Genomic DNA, 20,185 nt, shown 5'->3' on the forward strand with positions numbered 1-20,185 from the left:
AGGTCCCTAGGGCAGCAGAGGCAGGTTTATATACAGGGGAAGTTTAGGGGAGGCTGTGTGCATTGGTCCGTGCGCAGCTGGTCCGTGCACAGCATGCTGACGCAGCCCCGGGGGCCGGTGAGTCACAGCGGCTGTGTCAGCGGAGCCTGAGCTGTGCCGCGCACTGCCGCCCCATCTAATCTAATCGTACAGTAGATAGTGATGCGTCCATATCAGGCATGTAGTACAGAGGTCGCGGGTTCGAGCCCGCGAAAGGGAAAAAATTAAAAAACGGCTAGACGCCGTACCAACTCGTGACACATGCACAGCCTGCCCTAAATCCCCCATGTATATAAACCGGCCTCTGCTGCCCTAGGGACCTCAGTTTCGACCTCTTGTCCCTAAGTCAGTAAGCCCCTGTACATACTTACTTTCCTATGCTAACTTACTTGTCCCTAGCCTTAGGTTTGAGTGTTGCTCACCATCGCTTTGGTGAGAATCAGTCGAACGCCCCCAGCCTCTAGGTTTGTTCTTCCCCTATCGCTTGACCTCAAGTCGCGACACTCGTCACCCCTCGGAAGTCAGTGGGGGCCATCGCTCAAAGCTATGACTGTGATGATTCTCATTGGCCGATCATCAATCACATCTTGCTCAGAGCTCTAAACACCGGCCTTTTTGTAGTCTCTCCATGAGTCATTGTTAACGACCTCCGACAACTGATGCACCCTTTCCCAAATGCTCATGAGCCATGTAGTGACCAAATTCTGCTCGCCTCGACACTTTGTAAATATATTTATGTTCTGAAGCCCTCCCCGCCCTCCCCATTACTAGACAGCGTGATTCTCGCATGAAGCGAAAATCGCGCTGTCTGCAATCAGTCATTGCATGCAGGTCTGTCAAGCCTCCAGATTGTGAGCATCAGTATCTTTCTATTTTGATTTCTGCAGTTTGGATGGTTGTCCGGCCAAACACCTAGCCCAGGTTGGGCTCCTGTCGCGCCTGAAGCTTGATACAATTTCCTGTAATAGTGGTCATCCACACGCCATCCCTTAAGTGTGTGACTGTTTATCTATGAAATGTTACAAAGGCAGATACAATCACCGGATGTAGCACATGCTTTTCAATGATATCTGGAGATTACTGGTGGCTGACACCACCAAGTTTCATAATATAGAGTAACCGTGTCACCTCACCCATCATCCTGTTATCAAGTGTGTGGCTTCCTGTAACATGGCTCTCGGAATATATACAGAGGTTCTTGTGGTTAGAAACCGTACTCAGCTTAAGGCTCCAACCATTTTGTTTACATAAACTGTTTACATGTTTACAACTATTTACTATATATGTTTATTTACACTTAGGGTGTAGACAGTAAATAAATTGTATGTAAACAGTAAATGGTTAGGGATACCTTGTTTGGTATATATTCACCACAACATGCCAAAATTGATCTTTTATGTTAAAGGCTGAAGGTAGATTGGATGAAAAGTAAACAGTACCTATTGCCCCAATCAATTCAAATATTAAATGATGACTGAAACAATGACAGGATTGATTACATAATGAATTCATGCAGATCCTCATTCCATCTTCCTTCAATATTTTGCACAAAAATACTGATCAGGTGAAACTGCTAAATTATAAGTTATTCTTTTACACACAAAATCAATTCTTAATGCAGTAGTAAGACACCTTACTTATTTTATGGCAAGTCAATAAGCCAGTATTGGTATAACAGGTAAAAGGGAAAGTTTCTTGATGGACTATCAAATTAGTCCTTATATTTAGTAAGCTAATTAATTCCCTGTCATTTATATTATAAGAGACTTTTGGGAATTACTGGTGCTAATATGGCTGTAAAACAGCTGTGTTATTTCTTCATATTATTGTTGCACTGTTATTTGAACTTTGATAGAGCCAGGGCCAACATACAAGTCATGTGCTCAAACAGTAAACAAAAAAGGTCTTAATTTAGTACAGCACCTTGATTGCTATGTATACAGTATGTAAACAGTTTGCAAACTGTTTATACCATCCTGTTTACTGTTTACCATTTATTTACCATAAATCTGTAAACATAAACTAAATGGTTGGAGCCTTAACTCAGCTGCATTTCTTTACATGGCGAGGATGATAGACGGTCCTCCGCACTCTCAGCCATGTAACCTCATACTAATCCTTCTCAGCTAGATCTATCACTCGTGCACAGGCGTCATATATGATACGACTGATTGTGAGTGGACTATGATCTGAATCCAACCAGCCTCAAATCGGCACACGACATTGATAAACTGATTGCGTACTGTAACGCCCCGGGATTTTTAATACAATTCAACTGGCTTCTCATGCATTTGATGAGCAGCGATATGATTAGATCATTTCTCACAGGCATGGAGTAGAAAAATGCATGGATAACTATAAGATGGGATACTACATAATGGGGCATAGATGGCTAATCATAGCAAGGCATGATTCTCGTGTCCAAACTGGCCATAGGGCCATATAAATCCTGATAGTCATCTATCCAACACACAGCATTGACCGAGGTAACACGTGAATTTCTTGAATCCGCCTAGGATTCACATCAGTTATGGTATGGGTATGAATGGAATATAGCCGACGCACGAATTGAGACAGCTAGCTCAAACAGACATCTTGGTGGGTGGAATCCATGCTTCTATCAGCAGGAAGGTTGGTTGAATATTGTTGGAAGAGCGCTGCCATGTCCTTCAGAACGTCGATCGCTTTAAAGTGGATTTTATGCTGCTTATAGAAGGCGTCTAGAGCCGCTGCGAAACCATCTGGTCCACCCTTCGACAGTGCCATCCCCGCATTGTATATAACAAATTGGGGAGGGACACGGGATTCAATATAGCCTAAGGTCTTGACATCCCTCGGAAACGCAGCGTTTTCCTCCGTATCGGGAAGGTCGCAATGGGCAACGACGCAGTATCTGTAGACGGGGCCATTGGACGCTTCAGATACTTCTCCGGGCGACTAGATAGCACCATTAGCAAGACACCATGCTCGGCCATGTGTTTTCACTCACCAAGCCCCCATCTATGGGAACAATGGATCGCGCGACATAATCTTCGACAATATGAGGTTCGGGCACGAACAGCAGATGACCTTGGTCCCACAAGCAGTGGATGTCTGCTCTCACTATGTGTGGTTTCGATCAGGGCTACGCAGACCGATTGGTACATGTGCACTCACGTAAAAAGATATTGAAAGGAGAGTCGACGTTGAAATCATCAAGCCCCCACCACGCCGCCACTTTCGCACACTACATGCATGAAAGCATCCGAGCCATGGTCACACGGGCATCATTAGAAAGTATTGACGACTTACCGTACGGTCGTCGGTTCTTCGTGGGACAACGTGACACCCTTGGACTGACTTGTCGTCCTGAAGACTCAACAAGCACCGTGACCCGGTAGGCGCCAAATGAGCGGCATACAACTTGAGATTGCTACCGGACAGTTCGCCGTCAGGCTTGTGGGCCTTCGACTTGGAGCGTTTTTCTATTACCAAACCCCCTGGACCCATAAGAGCGGCCGCGCCACACGAAGATGTTGAAGTAAGTCCGTGCCACATGACAAGACAAAGCGTCCCGACATACCTTTTGGGCGTTTAGGGGACATTGGCTCGCCTGTAGGAACCGTTGCTAGAAGACTACGAACGAGATAGGTGAATGCGACGCCACGGCTCAAACGTGCTCACTGACCTGGATGCTTCCTCTGCCGCTTGCTCCTTCTCCTCCATGATCAACTCTGCCTCCTCGGGTGGCGGCGCAGTCCACACGTCAGACAATGTCAGGAGTTCCTCTACGAAGCGGGATGCGTCGACTTGAAGATGTATTCTCTCGTAGAACACCTTCAACACCTTCACCCACATCTCCTTGTTCTCCTTGAGCTTCATGGCCGCGTTCAAGGCCATGAAGTGCGGCTTCGCATGGGACCGGATGATCCCAACCTTGTCGAATCCGTAGGTGAACCCTTCGCGGATCTGAGAGTTGTCAAGGTCTGGGTGAGATACGCATCGTGGCGACGACTCGCATCAGTCGTTGATTATCAGGCTGCAGCGACTCACCTCCAGAACCTTGTGCCTGCCACCATCCTTCCACTTGGCCAGATATTCCTTCGTCACGTCAGGCATTGGCATGATCGCAATGTATCCACGATCCCACAAGGCATGGAGATCGGCACGGACTGTATGCAAGTAAGCCCACGCGTATCGGCATGCCTGCTGGAAAGAAGACGCACGGAAGACCTGATTGTGGCGTGAATCCACGCTGAGCTCTTTGATGTCCCACCACCACTCCAGAGGCGTGAGCTATGTATGTGTGTATATACATCGTCAGATACACCGCCTGCGCTCAAGAGCCACTTGAGCTTACCACATCCGGCTTTGTGGCCCGTGGCAACACATGGCATTGTTGCACGGATTTGTCTTTTATGCCTGATATGATGCAGGCACCCTCATTCTGAGACGCATCGACGGCGCGCTGTCGTGAACTCCTTGTAATGGCGGTCTTGCGTCTCACTCTCCGTGATGGACTCCTCTGAATCTCCGGCGCGCGTGTTGGAATCTTCTGATTCTCCGGCGTACCTTCCCGGGACGGCGTATATTCGTCTTCTTCGTCTAATGCTCCCCTTTTCCGTTTCCCATCCGCCGTCCTGTTCTCGCAGTAATCAACTGTGGCCGGGCCACCGTCAGGGCAAACCCGTCAACGGTAACGACGAGGACCCATACCTTTCGGCAAATGTTTCAGTCTGTTAGATCGTCTCGGTTTGACGCCGTCAACCATTGCCAGGGCATTTGCGGGTGATGAAGTGGAGGTTGGAGGTGAAGAAAGAGACGGAGAGTGTAAGTGGCTCGAGCGGCTTTGGCTGAGTTCATATTATGTTGTGAAGCGCGTGACCACAGGCAACAGAGGCCATTGTATTCCAATTTGGTTCTTGTGGCCATCGTCGACGCGGGTCAGTGACTGGCGACCTCGCGCATATTACCTAATATGCATGGTCTGTGCGAGGTGAGACCTTGTAATTGTGATATCAGATGCACCGTCTGAGGCGCGGGAGCTGATCGGAGAGACACACTGTTACGGTCGCATATGGAAGCACGCTTGTCATTTGCTAATTCGGAACCGCTCGACTCAAAGGCACGAAACTCACCTAGGACATGTTGAACGACTTGACTTGCGCGAAGGATTGTCAGGTGAAACATCTGCGTTCTCGCCGCAAAATGACGAACCGGGTGTCAATGAACGGACTGCTCAGAAAGGAGTAGATCATAACATCGACGACAAAGCTACAACCGTTGACTCATTGAGATATTGCAAAAGAAAGCTGGGATTGACACGGCACACCCCCGTGTCTGCAAGACGCTACGAGCATCTCTAACGCTGGCTCAAGTATGTAGAAGGCTTGGACCCACATGATGTCAAACTTGCAAGCATTATTAAACAGATACAGACGCATCCTGCTCAGATACGAATTTTCTCACACTGTCAATGAGTGAGTCGTTATCGACGCACTGTCCGCGAGGATTTCTGCCCAAGGTACTGAGGAGTCGTCTATATCAGAAGATAGCACGATGCAATTGTACTTGAGGAGCATGGAGCTACATCTATGCAGGAGTCCAATGTGAGCATCTCTGAAGTAAAAATCAGATTCAAACGTCATAACGAATGACCCTGACCTGCAACGCCGACTGCTCACACAAGCGACCTGGAATCCATTCCGGCATGAACGCAGTCGGAAATGCTGGTTTCGTTGTGTTTCCCCGCGTCTCACAAGGACATATTGAACTACATACAAATGGTGTCCGCCTAGAGTACTGAGGATTGATTGACTGACTGTACACTCAATCGACCAGTCAAGACGTGATTGGTGTCGGCGATCTCCGAGAGTAGCGCTGACTAAGCACCCGCTAAGGGCACTGGTGGCGCACGCTATTCGCGCTACACCATCGTTACTACCTCGCTGAACTCGCGATACGGTCCACAAATGAATGGCCTTTACATCCTTATTCCTGACACGTCCCATACGCTCGCTGCTGAGCAGCCCCCACGCGATATAAGTACTCCCGCGCTTTCGGACGACACTGGTAGCTCCTTTTCACGCGAAAGCTCTCCACCCGCTACACCCACTTCTGGAGTCAGTCGTGCACCATCTATCTCTTTTGATGATTATTCTAAGCATGCATATGTTGGCGAAGGCACGGACATCAGGATTGTCGAATCAGACGCGGACTCCCCGCTACCAGAAGACATCACCCCTCCGCTGAAACGGAGACGGTTGGTGGACACAAGGGCTGATGAAGTTCTCGCAGAGAGACCGCTGCCGCCTGATACCTCAAACGACGTGAACAAGGCGGATGACGGCGCTTCCTTCGGTCTTGAGCATATATGCATCGGCGACTGCACAAGTGTCGGGGACGTCAAGCCAGATGCAGTGGACCCGTCACTAGAATACGTCTCCCGTCCATTGAAACGGAAGCGAAGTGCGGACACAAGCACCTATGACGTTCGCGCGAAGAGGGCGCGGACGTCTGGCACTTTGAACGACGCAACCAAGGTCGAGGACCGCGCTTGTTTCGGTCTTGGGCATATACCAATCCATGACTGCACCAATATCAGGGTTGTCGAATCGGACGCGAATCCCTCGGTCGCCCCCGGTATTGACATACAACTTGAAGCCATCACTCGCCCGCCGAAGCGAAAACGGTGTGCAAACACGACGGCCGACGAGGTCGGTGTTAAGAGAAGGCGGTTGTCTGACAGCCTGAGCAACGCGTCAAAGCTCACAGATGGGGGTCCTTATGGACCTCACCTTAGGTGTATGATCACGGGCTGCGTGTCTGCGGAGGTGGAGGCGTGCTATATCCTGCCCCCCAACCCGCCTCGGCCGTTAGTGAGTAGAGTGGTTACTGCCTCGACTTCGTAGCTGACAAGGCAGCTTTGTAGAGCGACTGCACGATGCTCCGTATGCCCGTTGACTCTAATGCCGTCCATTGTAGCACGCCTGAAAATATCATATTTCGTGCGTACTTGCTCCTATCTAGCATGTTTTACCTTGTCTTACAAACTGCATGCAGTTCGACGTGACCTCCGTATACTATGGGAAACGAATCACCTGTTGATGATACCCCATCCCGATCATATAGACCACCCCGATACCCGCCCTGTATGTATGGTACGCCCTTTCAGATGGGCGCCGTGCTCACAATCGAGTAGGTCTACACATACCACGTCATTGCAGAGGATGAGCACCCTCTGGACTCGGGTACCCCTCAGGATTATACCATTTTACCTTTAGTTACTGCCGCTGCTTGCTCGTATCGCTCGCTTGGGTGGCACGAGCTGAGTGCCAATCTGCATCTGATGACAATTCGAGTGGGTCGTGAATTTATCAAGCGACCGCTCCACTACGAGCATGTGTTACACGTGGACGCTCTTGCGCATATACCCGTAATCAGGCTAGCCCACCTAGATGCAGTCAAGCCGGTCTTCCCCCACAATGAACGAGAGTCGCCAGTCGAAGGCATCCCCCGCCTGCCGAAGCGGAAACGGAGTGCGGACACAAAGACTGATGAACTCCCTGCCAAGAAAATACGAATGTCGGTCCTCATAAGCGAGGCATCCAAGGCCGAGTCCGGCGTTCCTTTCGGACCTCACCCGAGGTGCATGATTACTGGGTGCGTATCTGCTGATGTGGAGGCGTGCTATATTTTGCCTCCCGATATGCCTCAACTATTGGTGAGTAGGTACAACTATCATTTCGGCTTTGTGGCTGACAAGGTGAACCGGAAGATTGACTGCATTACGCGCAACATGCGTACCGACTACAACGCCCTCCGTTGCCACATGCCTGCAAATATCATATTCCGTGCGTATCTTCTATTGATCTACACGACATTTGTCGCCTCACATACCGCATGCAGTCCGACGCGACCTCCGAGAACTTTGGGAAACGAATCGCTTGTTGATAATACCCCATCCTGATCATTTGAAGAGTCCACTTCAGTATGGCACTGTATGTATTGTATGCGCTCTTGGCTAATCGCATGCTTATGGTGACGCAGGCCTACAAGTATTGCATCATCGCAGAGGACGAGCATCTTCCAGACTCATGCACGACCATGGGTCACTCTATCACACCTTCCGTCATGACGGCTCCTTGCTCATATCGGTCGCTCGGGTGGCTCGAGCTGAAAGCCAATCTTCGTCTGACGATATTTCGGGCGGGTCAGAAATTGAGCAAGCGACCGCTGCACTACCAGCATGTCTTGCGGGGTCTACTGCCCCACAAGGAGGTCAATTATGCATACAGCATAGTTTGGCGGTATCTGTCGTGGACTGACCCCCTGTCTTACGAGATGGTACCCGGCAGGCGGTTGTGGTCAACCGGCGAGCTCTCAGCCTGTCCTGATGATTCTTTCCGCAGCTTCAAGAAGCAATATTGTTCTCCCCTGTTGGATGATGACACTGTCCGCTTTCCTCGACGATTTCGGCCAATAGTCTCAGGGATGAAGAGGAAACGTTCTGGCGACACCCGCGTGGGCACACAGGCCTACACTGTTGAGAAATATGCGCAACTGGAAGCCAGTATTCGTCAGTGGTGTCTAAATTGCGATCAAGCTCGAGACGAGTGGACGATGGGACCGCCTGCGGAACCTAAGGACGCAGAGATGCTCGCTTATCGACAGGAGGAAGCTGGCAATGTACAGCCTGTTGTGCAAGATCTTTTGTTGCTGGAAGATCATTTCTCGAGGTACGCTCTCTGCCACATTTGCAGGCGAATGTTTGACTGACGTTCCTTATTCCAACTGAAATGCTATACAGACGCGGTCCCAAGTTTTGACGTTGAGCCCTGCACTTTATGTTGCCACGGTTTGCACATGTCCGTCAGGCCTTGCATGTCCAGAATAGCCTGCTGGAGAACGTCCTTTGCTAGAGAACTCCGTCGACTTGCCGTCGCGAATGATGTGTGAGATGGCACGCGGCGTCCACCAAGCGTCGGTGCATGCCACCTTACTGACGATGAAAACATGGTATGTTGAACCTGCGTTCATCATGTTCCGTTGACTGATATTTGGCACACAATTTCTGCATCTTCAAGTTACGGTTGCCTCAACATAGCTGAACGAGGTGTCACTTTCAGACGTCAAGATTTGCCTTACTTCGCTTCTGAAACCCGGGCATACCTGGCATGCACGAGGAGAATGTGCCGTGCTGCATCCCAACTGCTAGCAGCCTGACGACATACAACGCGATGTCTTGATACAATATACCCGTATGTGCATACGGCAGCAATTGGATGTCGGTGACTGATCGAAAGGCATTTTGGAACCCTACGTAGACCACCCCTTCGGCGTCGGCTTGCCCTTCAGCAAGCGGGAAGCGGCAGTCGTCCCGTCTATTATGGAAACTGCAAGCATGTGGGATCATCGACCCTGATCGCTCCTGCAATTCATCTTCTCCGACTCTCTATTAGTCTTCAGACAGACTTGTAATCACGTTGTCTGTTGTAGTGACCAGACACGGTAGCTGGTACCGCTTCGCAGAATGGTGGCCACTGTGGCCTGCCTTCGTAAGTGGCGCTACTCATCGAAGAGGTTCGAAGTATCTCACAAAACGACAGGCGATGTTTTCTCCAGCTTCGCGTTCGAAGCACCCGTCAATTCCACCACTGACTGATGGTACGTTCTCTCATATGCATCTGGTACTCCATCTCATACGAGGCTCAGGACTTGTTGCTGTGATACCCAAACCACGTGTTATACAGTCAGAACAATCCGTCCGTGACTCCTCGCCATGCGCATCACTCGACTCATCCTGACAGCCACCTCAGATACCTCCTCGTGTCGTCATCAGCAATCGCATCTGTAATTCAGTCGTCGATGGCAGCAGAGATCAGGTAAGATATGCATCTATTGGGTTACACACGCGTCTCCTCATTCAGTTTGACAGCTAGATCGGGTATGCTACGAGAATGGGAACAGCACCATCTTGCCGGCAGCTCAGTTGCACTGTGTCGTTGCACTTATATACCCGCTCAGGAAAGATTGCGGCTGAGCGCAGCTTTTGGTCAAACTTGAGTGTTTCATCAATGTTGTAAAGCAGAATGGGTTCCTTCAATTTCCGCGTCCGTACTCAATTCGCCGTGATGAAATGTTTGTTGATGAACTTCGTGGTGGCTCCGCTGTCCACCATTGCGATTATATCCTTGTGCCGTCTTTCTCCCTTGAGGCGCACCGGGATGTGGAAGTGCTGGGACCCATGGTCCAACTCGTAAACATTCGTGGTCGCCAATACATTGTACAAATTATTATTACGAGGTCCGACGCGTGCGGCACGAAGCGTGGACCGGATCAAAAAGACTCCTCCTTCATTGCCCGATAATGCTCGAGCTCCTTGCGCATCGACTTCACCTGTGCCATTAAGTCCACCAGCTCCGATTGCTCGGACTTCGCTGAAACAGCACTTATATTTGCCAAGGATGAAGGGGCAGGGGCGCTTGTCGCTACCTGTGTCATGAGTTGGTACGGCGTCTAGCCATTTTTTAATTTTTCCCTTTCGTGGGCTTGAACCCGCGACCTCTGTACTACATGCCTGATATGGACGCATCACTATCTACTGTACGATTAGATTAGATGGGCGGCAGTGCACGGCACAGCTCGGGCTCCGCTGACACAGCCTCTCTGACTCACCGCCCCCCGGGGCCGCGTCAGCATGCTGCGCACAGACCAGCTGTGCACGGACCAGTGCGCACAGCCTCCCCTAAACTTCCCCTGTATATAAGCCGGCCTCTGCTGCCCTAGGGACCTCAGTTTCGACCTCTTGTCCCTAGGTCAGTAAGCATCCCTTGTATTCCTTTTCTTACTTCACTAATATATTATCTTATCCCTAGCCTTAGGTTTGAGCATAAGCTCACCATCGCTTCGATAAGACCCAGTCGAACGCCCCCAGCGTCCTTTGTCTGTGTTTCCCCAGTCACTTGACCCTAAGTCGCGACAAGGAGGAGCTTCAGGGTCTCCTTGTCGGGGGCGGTCGAGGGAGAGGACATTATCGGCGGCGGGGGGGACGGAGGACGGCGCGGGGGTGGAGGCGGCTGTGGTGTCCCTCCGCTGGTCGGACTTCGAGGGGAGCGAGTGCGCGAGCGGCCTCACGGCGGCGACGGCGGTGAAGGCGCTGGAGGAAGCCCAGAGGAGGGGTCACGTATGTCAGAGACTGCTGACGCGGGGGCGAGTGCTGTCAGCAGGGCGGACCGAGCAGAATCCGCGGACTCGGACTCCGAGACTCCTTCTTCACTCGCACTCTCTTCAGGCTCAGGCTCTGGTGCAGGATCTGGAGGGAGATCTCCTCGCGCTTGACTTGGACCGGCGACAGTTTGGGGAAGGTGAGAGCTGGGGGAGACAGCGCGGGAGTGTCGGGACGCAGATCGAGATGCGTGGGTGCTGCGGGGACCGAGTGGATGTTGGGCCCTTCTGATGGCCTTATAGCGCTCGTAATCTTGCTCGATCGATCGAGGCGTGCGATTGGGACATGGTTGTTGCTCGCAGCCGAAGATGAGAGCAGAAGGACCGTCAGTGAGGTAGACGTCGAGGAGGTCCTTGGAGTCGAAGGCGTGAACAAAGCCCTGACACACAGCCACGATGGGAGGGAGGAAGGGGAGGTGTGCGTGCTACGAAAGGCCGTATAAGCTAGCTTACACCTACGGCGCCCGAGGTAACACTAGGGTTCGCAATTCACGTGGGGCCCAGTACTGCTTTTGGCTAGTATGCAGCAGGAACCTAAGCCACGCGTCCGTGAGGACAAGTACCGCCCACTGAAGTGCAGGTACTGAAAAGTTCGTTCCCTTAGTGGTGGCGATGTATAGTACACCTATCTACGTATCGTAGTGTATAGTAGGGGTGCGCACCACCCGACCTTTGGGAGAGGAAAGTGAGTGTAAGAGTTGCATTTTGTGAACGCCGGCAGCGAGGGGGAGTTTCGACCTAATGTCGCGACTTGAGGTCGAGTGACAGGGGAAGAACAAACCTAGAGGCTGGGGGCGTTTGACTGAGTCTTACCGAAGCGATGGTGAGCAACGCTCAAACCTAAGGCTAGGGACAAGAAATGTATTAGTTAGTGTAAGGTAAGTAAGAGAATACAGGAGCTTACTGACCTAGGGACAAAAGGTCGAAACTGAGGTCCCTAGGGCAGCAGAGGCCGGCTTATATACAGGGAGAGATAAGGGCAGGCTGTGCGTAGCTGGTCCGTGCACAGCATGCTGACGCGGCCCCGGGGGCCGGTGAGTCAGAGCGGCTGTGTCAGTGGAGCCCGAGCTGTGCCGTGCACTGCCGTCCCATCTAATCTAATCGTACAGTAGATAACGACTTGTCCGTTCGAGTGTGTAGTACAGAGGTCGCAGGTTCAAGCCCGCGAAAAGGAAAAATTAAAAAACGGCTAGACGCCGTGCCAACTCGTGACAAGTTGTATGAAGAACTCACTATGGAGGATTTTTGAAGGGGCAGGGTGAGCCGACGCAACCACTGCCCGTATCCATTTCACTGTCCCATGTAATTCTAGTAGTCCGAAATGAACGCGCTCTGCACATTCCGATTACTGTGGGACGAAAAGACGTCGAGGCGCGCGCTTTCATCAATAGCGGCGCAACTGGAATCTTCATCAGTCCAAGATTTGTTTAAGAACATCGACTTCGGACAGAACCTCTTTTCCAACCCATCCCCGTCTTCAACATGGACGGAACTCCGAACAAAGAAGCACTTATTACGCAAAGAGCTCTCTTATCTTACAAGATAAGCGGAGAACCCGGATTTGTCAAAGCCTACGTCGCCAGCATTGGCAAGGAAGACATCATCTTCGGCCATACCTGGCTCAAGCTCGAAAACCCCAAGATAGACTGGAAAATGGGATGAGTTGAGCTAAACCACCGATGGACAAAAGACGAAACCAGGGCCTGGAAGATGGACCTGTACCAAAGATGAGTGGCTCAGCTAGAACTAAAGAAGGCCATAACTACCCCACTCCCAGAACCAATGGAGGACGAATTCGTCGTCATCTCCACCTCGGAGCATGCAACCCTTCCCGAATGAAAGACTAGCGGCGCAGCAGGATATGACATCTCTGCTGCGCATCAACTTACCATCCCTGCCCGGCGACGAGGCCTGGTTGGCACCGATCTTATCATGGCTATCCCCAAAGGACACTACGGAAGAATCGCACCTCGGTCTGGTCTAGCACTAAAGGAAACCGATGTCGCTGCAGGAGTAATCGACTCCGATTACCGAGGCAAGGTCTCAGTCCTGCTGGTCAACAACTCCGAGCTCCCGTTCACCGTCAAAGCCGGTGACCGAGTTGCTCAGCTCATCCTTGAAAAGATAAGCACCCCACCAGTAACACTAACCAACCGCATCAATGAAACGGAACACGGGGAGGATGGGTTTGGGTCAACAGGTATTGCGTCCATCGAAGAACAAGCGGAGGACATCGACGACGATGAGTTCATCATTTTCTACTTATCAGGAACACCGATGATCACCAAGTACGAAAAACAGAAATCCCTGGCAGTAAGGGATGTTCTGCTCAAGGAGCGACTCCCTGAACTTTCATCTGGCTACAAACGACTTCACAACGGCATGATTTGGAAGATCCACCACAACATTAGGCGCGTCACCACTTCCACCGAACTTGCAGCCTCGAACGCCCAAGGCAAGACAGAAAAAACGCTACCACAGATGGTACCTTCCTACCTACACGATCTCCTCCCCATCTTCGACAAAGCCACGGCTGCGCGACTTCCAGACCACACCGAATATGACCACGAAATCAACCTCAAGGAGGGCTTCGCGGACATGAAGCAACAGGTCTATCCGCTCAACCCGCAGCAACGAAAGGAACTCGACAAGTTCCTTGAGGAGAACCTGAGTAAAGGGTACATTCGCCCTTCGAAACCCCCTTTGGCGAGACCATTCTTCTTTGTTGGTAAAAAGGACGGTTCACTACGCCCCTGCCAAGACTACTGGCTGCTCAACGAGAACACGGTCAAGGATCGATACCCGCTCCCGCTTATATCGGACCTCCTCGACAAGTTGAAGCACGCCAAGGTGTTCACCAAGATGGACCTCCGCGCCGGATACAACAATGTCCGAATTAAGAAAGGGGACGAATGGAAGGCAGCGTTCATCGTACCCGGAACTGATGGCAAACCGCCGCAGCTGTACGAACCAACGGTGATGTTCTTTGGGCTGTGTAATTCTCCCGCTACGTTCCAGCGGATGATGAACACAATATTCGCAGACATGCGTCAAGAAGGCTGGCTCTGCATCTACATGGATGACATCCTGATCTTTTCCCAGGACAAGGCAGAACACGAGGAACGAACATGACGTGTTATTGAACGACTTTGACAACATGACCTCTACCTCAAAGCGGAGAAATGTGTCTTCGACATCACCGAAGTCGAATTCCTTGGCATGATTATCCGCCCAGGAGAAATCGCAATGGACCCTGTCAAACTAGCTGGCATTGCAGACTGGCCGGTGCCGTCCAACCTCAGGCAAGTACGTGCCTTTGTTGGATTTGGAAACTTTTACCGCCGGTTTATCAAAGGCTTCTCGGACAAAGCACAACCGCTGGTCGCTCTCACCCGGAAGGACATTGGGGATCTGACCAACAGAAAGCCTTCGAGACCCTCAAAAAGGTGTTCCTAGAAGAACTGGTACTACGCATGCCGGATCCCGACTGACACTTCACTATCGAAACCAACGCCTCCAAGTTTGCAACGGGAGTGGTACTACGCCAACGCGATGACAATGGCGACTGGCATCCTTGCGGATACCTCTCTCAAAGCTTCAATGCAGCAGAGAGAAACTACGACATCTACAACAGGGAACTATATGTGGTGATCCGTGCACTAGATGAGTGGAGGCACTACCTCATTGGCAGCCCATACCCAGTAATGATTCTCAGTGACCACAAGAATCTCACATACTGGAAGCAGGCCAAAGACATGAACTGACGACAAGCACACTGGGCGAGTAAACTGACCGAGTTTGACTTCCACCTGGTACACGTTCCTGATACCCAAATGGTGCAGAGCGACGCTCTCTCCCGCCGACCCAACCATGACGACGGCTCAAATGACAACACCGACGTCATTATGCTCTCACCGGAAGTATGGGTCGCTGCCATCGACATCGACACCCGCAACACCATCCTTTCCTTTAAGGACGACCCAATAATGAAGGAAGGCCTCACTACGGCGCGCACTGGAGGAACACCACGCACTGGAACAGACTGGTCCATCGATGATGACCTCCTCCTATACCAGGATCGGGTCTATGTACCCCCAGATGAGTCTCTTCGCAAATGTCTCATCTCCCACTATCACGACCTCCCCTCCACAGGACACCCCGGTGTTCAGAAAACCCTCCTTGGCTTGCGCCGTGACTACTGGTGGCTGAGCATGGCCCAGTTTGTTGCTCACTATGTTAACGGCTGTGGCATCTGCCAGCAAATGAAGGTTAACACGCATCCAGCCCGTCCGCCCATCACCCCCATTCGACCCCGCGCAAATGCCAAACCCTTCAGCACATTCTCGTGCGATTACATCACCGACTTGCCACCGTCCAACGGCTTTGATTCAATTTTGGTCGTAGTGGACCACGACCTTACGAAGGGGGTAATTTTCATCCCATGCAACAAAACAATTGATGCTCTTGGGACGGCAGACACAATGTACCAAGAGGTCTACAAGTGGTTTGGACTCCCAGACAAGATCATCAGTGACCGAGGACCGCAATTTGCGTCCAAAGTCTTCCTGGAACTTTGCAAAATGACTGGGGTTCAATCAGCCATGAGTACGGCATTCCATCCGCAAACCGACGGTGAGACAGAATGAGTAAACCAAGAGCTGGAGATCTACCTCCGCTGCTTCACTGCCAATGATCCGGATAAGTGGGCAGACCATCTTCATACTGCGCAATTTGCTCACAACTCCCGCAAGCATTCCATGACGAAGACGTCCCCATTCAAACTCATGATGGGATACGAACCTCGCGGAATACCCACCGCGCACCCCGGATCAAACACGCCGCAAGCAGCTTATCGCCTCAAGGACTTGCAAAACATCCGTGAGGAAGCACATGTGGCAATGGAGATGGCCCAGAACGTCCTGGCCAAGAGAGTAAAAAGGAAGGGGGGTTCCTTCCGTAAAGGTCAGCTGGTATGGCTAGACTCCCGGAACTTGAAGCTGCCGTACCCATCCAGGAAACTAGCCCTGAGGTGAGAGGGGCCGTTCAAAATCCTAGACAAGATCGGAACGGTCACATACAAGCTAGACCTCCCTAGCACCTGGCGAGTCCACCCCGTTTTCCACGAGTGGCTTCTATCTCCCTACTCAGAAACGGAGATCCATGGTCCGAACTACACGAGGCCACCTCCTGACCTTATCGAGGGCAAAGATAACTACGAAGTCGAAGCCATCATCGGACACCGGGAGAACAAAAGGATGTGACGCCACGAATATCATGTCAGGTGGAAGGGTTACTCAACTACGGATGACTCATGGGAGCCCGAAGCAAACCTGACAGGGACGGCAGATGAAGTGTTGACGGAGTATAAGAACAGGAAGGACCTGAGCTGAAACGATAGCAGCTCTACCCAGTCGCTACATCCCCACTCGCATCAACATGTCTTCCACCCTCCCGTTCCTCGACCAATTCAACGCCCCTTCAACCGAAGGCGGGAAGAGAATCTCAATCTACACCCCTAAGCACACCCACGTCAGCGACAGCGCTTTGCTGATGCTACTCCTCAGTAACCCCACCGACGTCTTCAATAAACTCAAAACCCACAACCCTGAGGCAACCAATGCCACCGATCGCACTGCACTAGAAGTGTACCTCTCCGCTCACCATGAATACGACGAGGCTGTCAAGGCAGCCGACGAGGCCATCGACCATCACAAGCGACTCCTACGTCAACAGGACGACCGTGTCCTCACCGAGCTCATCCGACTCGACAATCTGAAAGTTGCCCATCGCTTTCAACCGCTCCTACCGCGCAGCATCCGGGCGCAACACAACAAATTCATCCCGCGTGTCATCCCCAACGCGTACTTACCCCTACCCGCACCCCTACCGACATCTGCCTTCAGGCGCCCCCCGATCCCATCCCCTTTCCTCCAAGCAACGCCGCGGAGCACTACCATCCCGGCTGACTGGCAACCCAACCCTGGTTGGACCCCGAAGGGAAGCTGCAGGCGATGCGGATCATCTCGACACTGGGTACGGGACTGTCCGGACGTACGATGCGCAGGATGCGGAAAAGAAGCCCCTGGACACCTGGAGCGAGAGTGCGGAACCAGGCCAATGAAGCGACATGTATCCGCACCACCTGAAGAACCTGCGCGACGCGTGGGGGTGGTCGTCGACAACGTGTTCCTCAAGGAAATCATCAACGAGGCGAAGGAGAGGAAGGAGAAAGAGAGGCAGACGAAAGCGGTACCTATTCCTCCACCACGCAGCGCTAACCCCGAACCCCCAACCAGTCCCATCGCAGGACCCTCGCGCCCCCGCCCCGATACACCCGTCGTCTTTCGCAAAGTCGACCCCGACTGGACACCCGACACCACTCAATGGACGTGGGACAGCTTCTGGCCGCATCAGAAGCACCTCTCTGGCGAGGAATGGATGAATGTAGGGAGGGACACGCGCAAGGAGTGGTTCGATGAAGAGGAGGATGACGGCGTAGATTGGGAGTTGTATGGGGATGGTGAGCAGTAAGTAGTCGAATGGGACTTCGACTCTGGCAGGGGGGTAATGAAACATTTGTCTTTCCATTCTATTCCTTGTACTACTAGCGCCCATACTGGCGCCTGTCTTAGCGCTCACCCGCAGGTTGAACATTATGTAGCTTACATAATGGGGTCCGTGCGCACTTCGTACTCGGCATCGTACCACTATGTTTCTTTCTTCACTAACACGACCACATAGACACGATGGTCCGTGCGCAGTCGGTACTTGTATAAGTAGTTGTACCATTAGTCAGTCGAACCCTAAGTTCGACCTGGTTATTCATTCAAGTCTCTGCTCCTCCTCACTTGGGGTAGTGGTCATTCTCGACTTCCTTGCTCGATCTTCAGGACGACGCACTGTCCATAAGTCCTCGCTCGTCGTCTACAAGTCAGGCATCGACATAGGAGTATAGACCATTGTATCAACTCCGGTCTTGGCATTGTATGACCCTAATTGAGAGACATGCATTGAGGTTGATGCCTCGGGCTACGCCACTGGTGGCGTATTGATGCAGAAGCAGGACGATGGCAAATGGCATCCCATCGCCTTCTGATCTCACGCTATGGACCCTGCCCAGCGTAACTATGAGATCTACGATAAAGAGATGCTTGCGATCATCGAAGCGCTGAACGATTGGCGCCATTATCTCGAGGGATTGCCCAATCAGTTCGAGATCGTCACCGATCACAAAAACCTCGAGTACTGGCGCATGTCACAGCACCTCATGCGTCGTCAAGCACGATGGTCACTGTTCCTGGCACGCTTCAATTTTCCCATCACGCACAAAGCCGGAACATCGAATGGAAAAGCTGATGCCCTGTCACGCCGATCAGACCATCAGGTCGGCAATGAGGACGATAACACCGATCAGGTGGTTCTCAAACAGGAACACTTCCGCATCGCCGCTACCCAGCGTGGGCATGCCTTGGTGACAGCTGATCAGTCGCTCCTGAAATGCATCAGGGAATGTTCGGATAAGGATCGGGTTGTGGCCGAGGCACTTGAAAAGGTGCAGAACCTCGGGCCGCCTTGGCTGCAGAAGGGCTTTGAGGAGTGGAATGCTGAGCAAGGGCGTCTGTTGTTCCGCGGACTGGTCTATGTCCCCAAGAATGCGGAGCTCCGGCGGGATATTGTCAAAATCCACCACGACTTGCCGATCGCCGGACATGGTGGTCGTGCCAAAACCCTCGAGCTCATATCGTGGAACTACTGGTGGCCTGGAATGTCCAAGTTTGTCAACAAGTACGTAAGCACCTGCGACGTGTGCAACCGTACCAAGACATTCCCAGCCAAGCCCCAGGGTCCGCTGAAGCCGAACGAGATCCCTGTGGCAGATCATCACCACAGATATGATTGTTGGCCTGCCGAAATCTGATGGGTTCGACTCGATCCTGGTTATCGCCGACCGCTTTACCAAGCAGGTCCACTTCTCGGCCTGTCATGATACCCTGATGGCAGAAGGTGCGGCAGACCTGTACATCCGCGATGTGTTCAAACATCATGGGGCCCCAGCCAAGGTCATCTCAGACCGAGGTCCCCAGTTCGCATCGAAGTATCTCCATGCAGTGTACAAGGGACTCGGGATCGAACCGGCACTGTCCACAGTGTTCCATCCTCAAACTGATGGCCAGACTGAGTGCTGGAATCAGGAGATAGATTAGTACCTGCGTGTCTTCACAAGCCATAGGCAGGATGATTGGGCGAAGCAATTGCCACTTGCGGAGTTTGCGCTAAACAACTGAGTTCACTCCACAACAGGGCACTCCCCTTTCTTCCTGCATCAAGGGTACCATCCTGAGATCCAAGTGCGGATCAATCTGATGTCCGCAATGCCCGCAGCCGCTGATCGGCTTAAAATCCTGAAGGAGATCAGGGATGACGCGCGCTCCGCGCTTGAGCTATCAGCTGAGCATATGAAGGTGTACTACGATAAGCACGTGCAAGAGGCACTGGTCTTCGCGCCGGGGGACAAGGTCTGGCTTGATGCCCGGAACCTTAGGCTGAAACAGCCGAGCAAGAAGCTCAGTCCCAAGCGCCTTGGGCCATATGCCGTGCAGCGAAAGCTCGGAGACTTAGACTACGAATTGGTTCTGCCGAAGTCGGTGCCTGTGCACCCGGTGTTTCATGTCTCCTTGCTTAGCAAGTACACGTGTGGCGAGATCCCAGGCCGGGAGCCGGAAGAGCCGCCTGCCATTGAGGTTGAGGGCGACGAGGAGTACAAGGTTGAGTGGATCAAGGATTCGAGGATCTCCCGGCGTCAACTGCAGTACCTCGTCAAGTGGAAGGGTTATGACGACTCGCATACGTCATGGGAACCAGCGCGCAATGTTGCCAATGCGCCGGCCCTCATAGCCGACTTTCACCGGAAGAACCCGAATGCCCCTCGCCGCCTCAATGC

The 20,185-nt window shown here is 52.1% G+C and overlaps 5 protein-coding genes across 5 annotated transcripts; 4 read left to right on the forward strand and 1 right to left on the reverse strand.

Annotated features, from left to right (window-relative positions):
* Window positions 1-2,616: 2,616 nt before the first annotated feature.
* Window positions 2,617-4,789, reverse strand: POSPLADRAFT_1139436 (hypothetical protein; the record flags this gene model as incomplete). The annotated part of the gene is made up of 9 exons (XM_024485035.1): window positions 2,617-2,976; window positions 3,029-3,141; window positions 3,196-3,265; window positions 3,331-3,518; window positions 3,602-3,654; window positions 3,707-3,987; window positions 4,072-4,314; window positions 4,379-4,677; window positions 4,735-4,789. The coding sequence occupies 9 exons, from the start codon at window positions 4,787-4,789 to the stop codon at window positions 2,617-2,619; spliced, it is 1,662 nt and encodes a 553-aa protein (XP_024340442.1).
* A 1,234-nt stretch (window positions 4,790-6,023) lies between these two features.
* POSPLADRAFT_1106226 (hypothetical protein) lies at window positions 6,024-6,734 on the forward strand (the record flags this gene model as incomplete). Its single annotated transcript, XM_024483288.1, has 1 exon — window positions 6,024-6,734. A coding segment is annotated over one exon (711 nt), but the record flags the coding sequence as incomplete, so codon positions are not given.
* Window positions 6,735-7,366: 632 nt separating this feature from the next.
* Window positions 7,367-12,009, forward strand: POSPLADRAFT_1139497 (hypothetical protein; the record flags this gene model as incomplete). The annotated part of the gene is made up of 12 exons (XM_024485043.1): window positions 7,367-7,680; window positions 7,750-7,871; window positions 7,927-8,018; window positions 8,068-8,756; window positions 9,524-9,575; window positions 9,828-9,902; window positions 10,639-10,749; window positions 10,979-11,203; window positions 11,312-11,384; window positions 11,488-11,660; window positions 11,887-11,929; window positions 11,966-12,009. 12 exons carry the CDS (start codon window positions 7,367-7,369, stop codon window positions 12,007-12,009), a joined length of 2,013 nt encoding a protein of 670 aa, XP_024340444.1.
* A 567-nt stretch (window positions 12,010-12,576) lies between these two features.
* Window positions 12,577-12,906, forward strand: POSPLADRAFT_1138918 (hypothetical protein; the record flags this gene model as incomplete). The annotated part of the gene is given in 2 exon segments (XM_024484965.1): window positions 12,577-12,658; window positions 12,677-12,906. Coding segments are annotated over 2 exon segments (312 nt in total), but the record flags the coding sequence as incomplete, so codon positions are not given.
* A 3,774-nt stretch (window positions 12,907-16,680) lies between these two features.
* POSPLADRAFT_1138768 (hypothetical protein) lies at window positions 16,681-17,985 on the forward strand (the record flags this gene model as incomplete). The annotated part of the gene is made up of 2 exons (XM_024484947.1): window positions 16,681-17,771; window positions 17,877-17,985. 2 exons carry the CDS (start codon window positions 16,681-16,683, stop codon window positions 17,983-17,985), a joined length of 1,200 nt encoding a protein of 399 aa, XP_024340446.1.
* Window positions 17,986-20,185: the final 2,200 nt, after the last annotated feature.

The sequence above is a fragment of the Postia placenta genome, assembly GCF_002117355.1.
Source record: "Postia placenta MAD-698-R-SB12 unplaced genomic scaffold POSPLAscaffold_5, whole genome shotgun sequence".
NCBI lineage: Eukaryota > Fungi > Basidiomycota > Agaricomycetes > Polyporales > Adustoporiaceae > Rhodonia > Rhodonia placenta.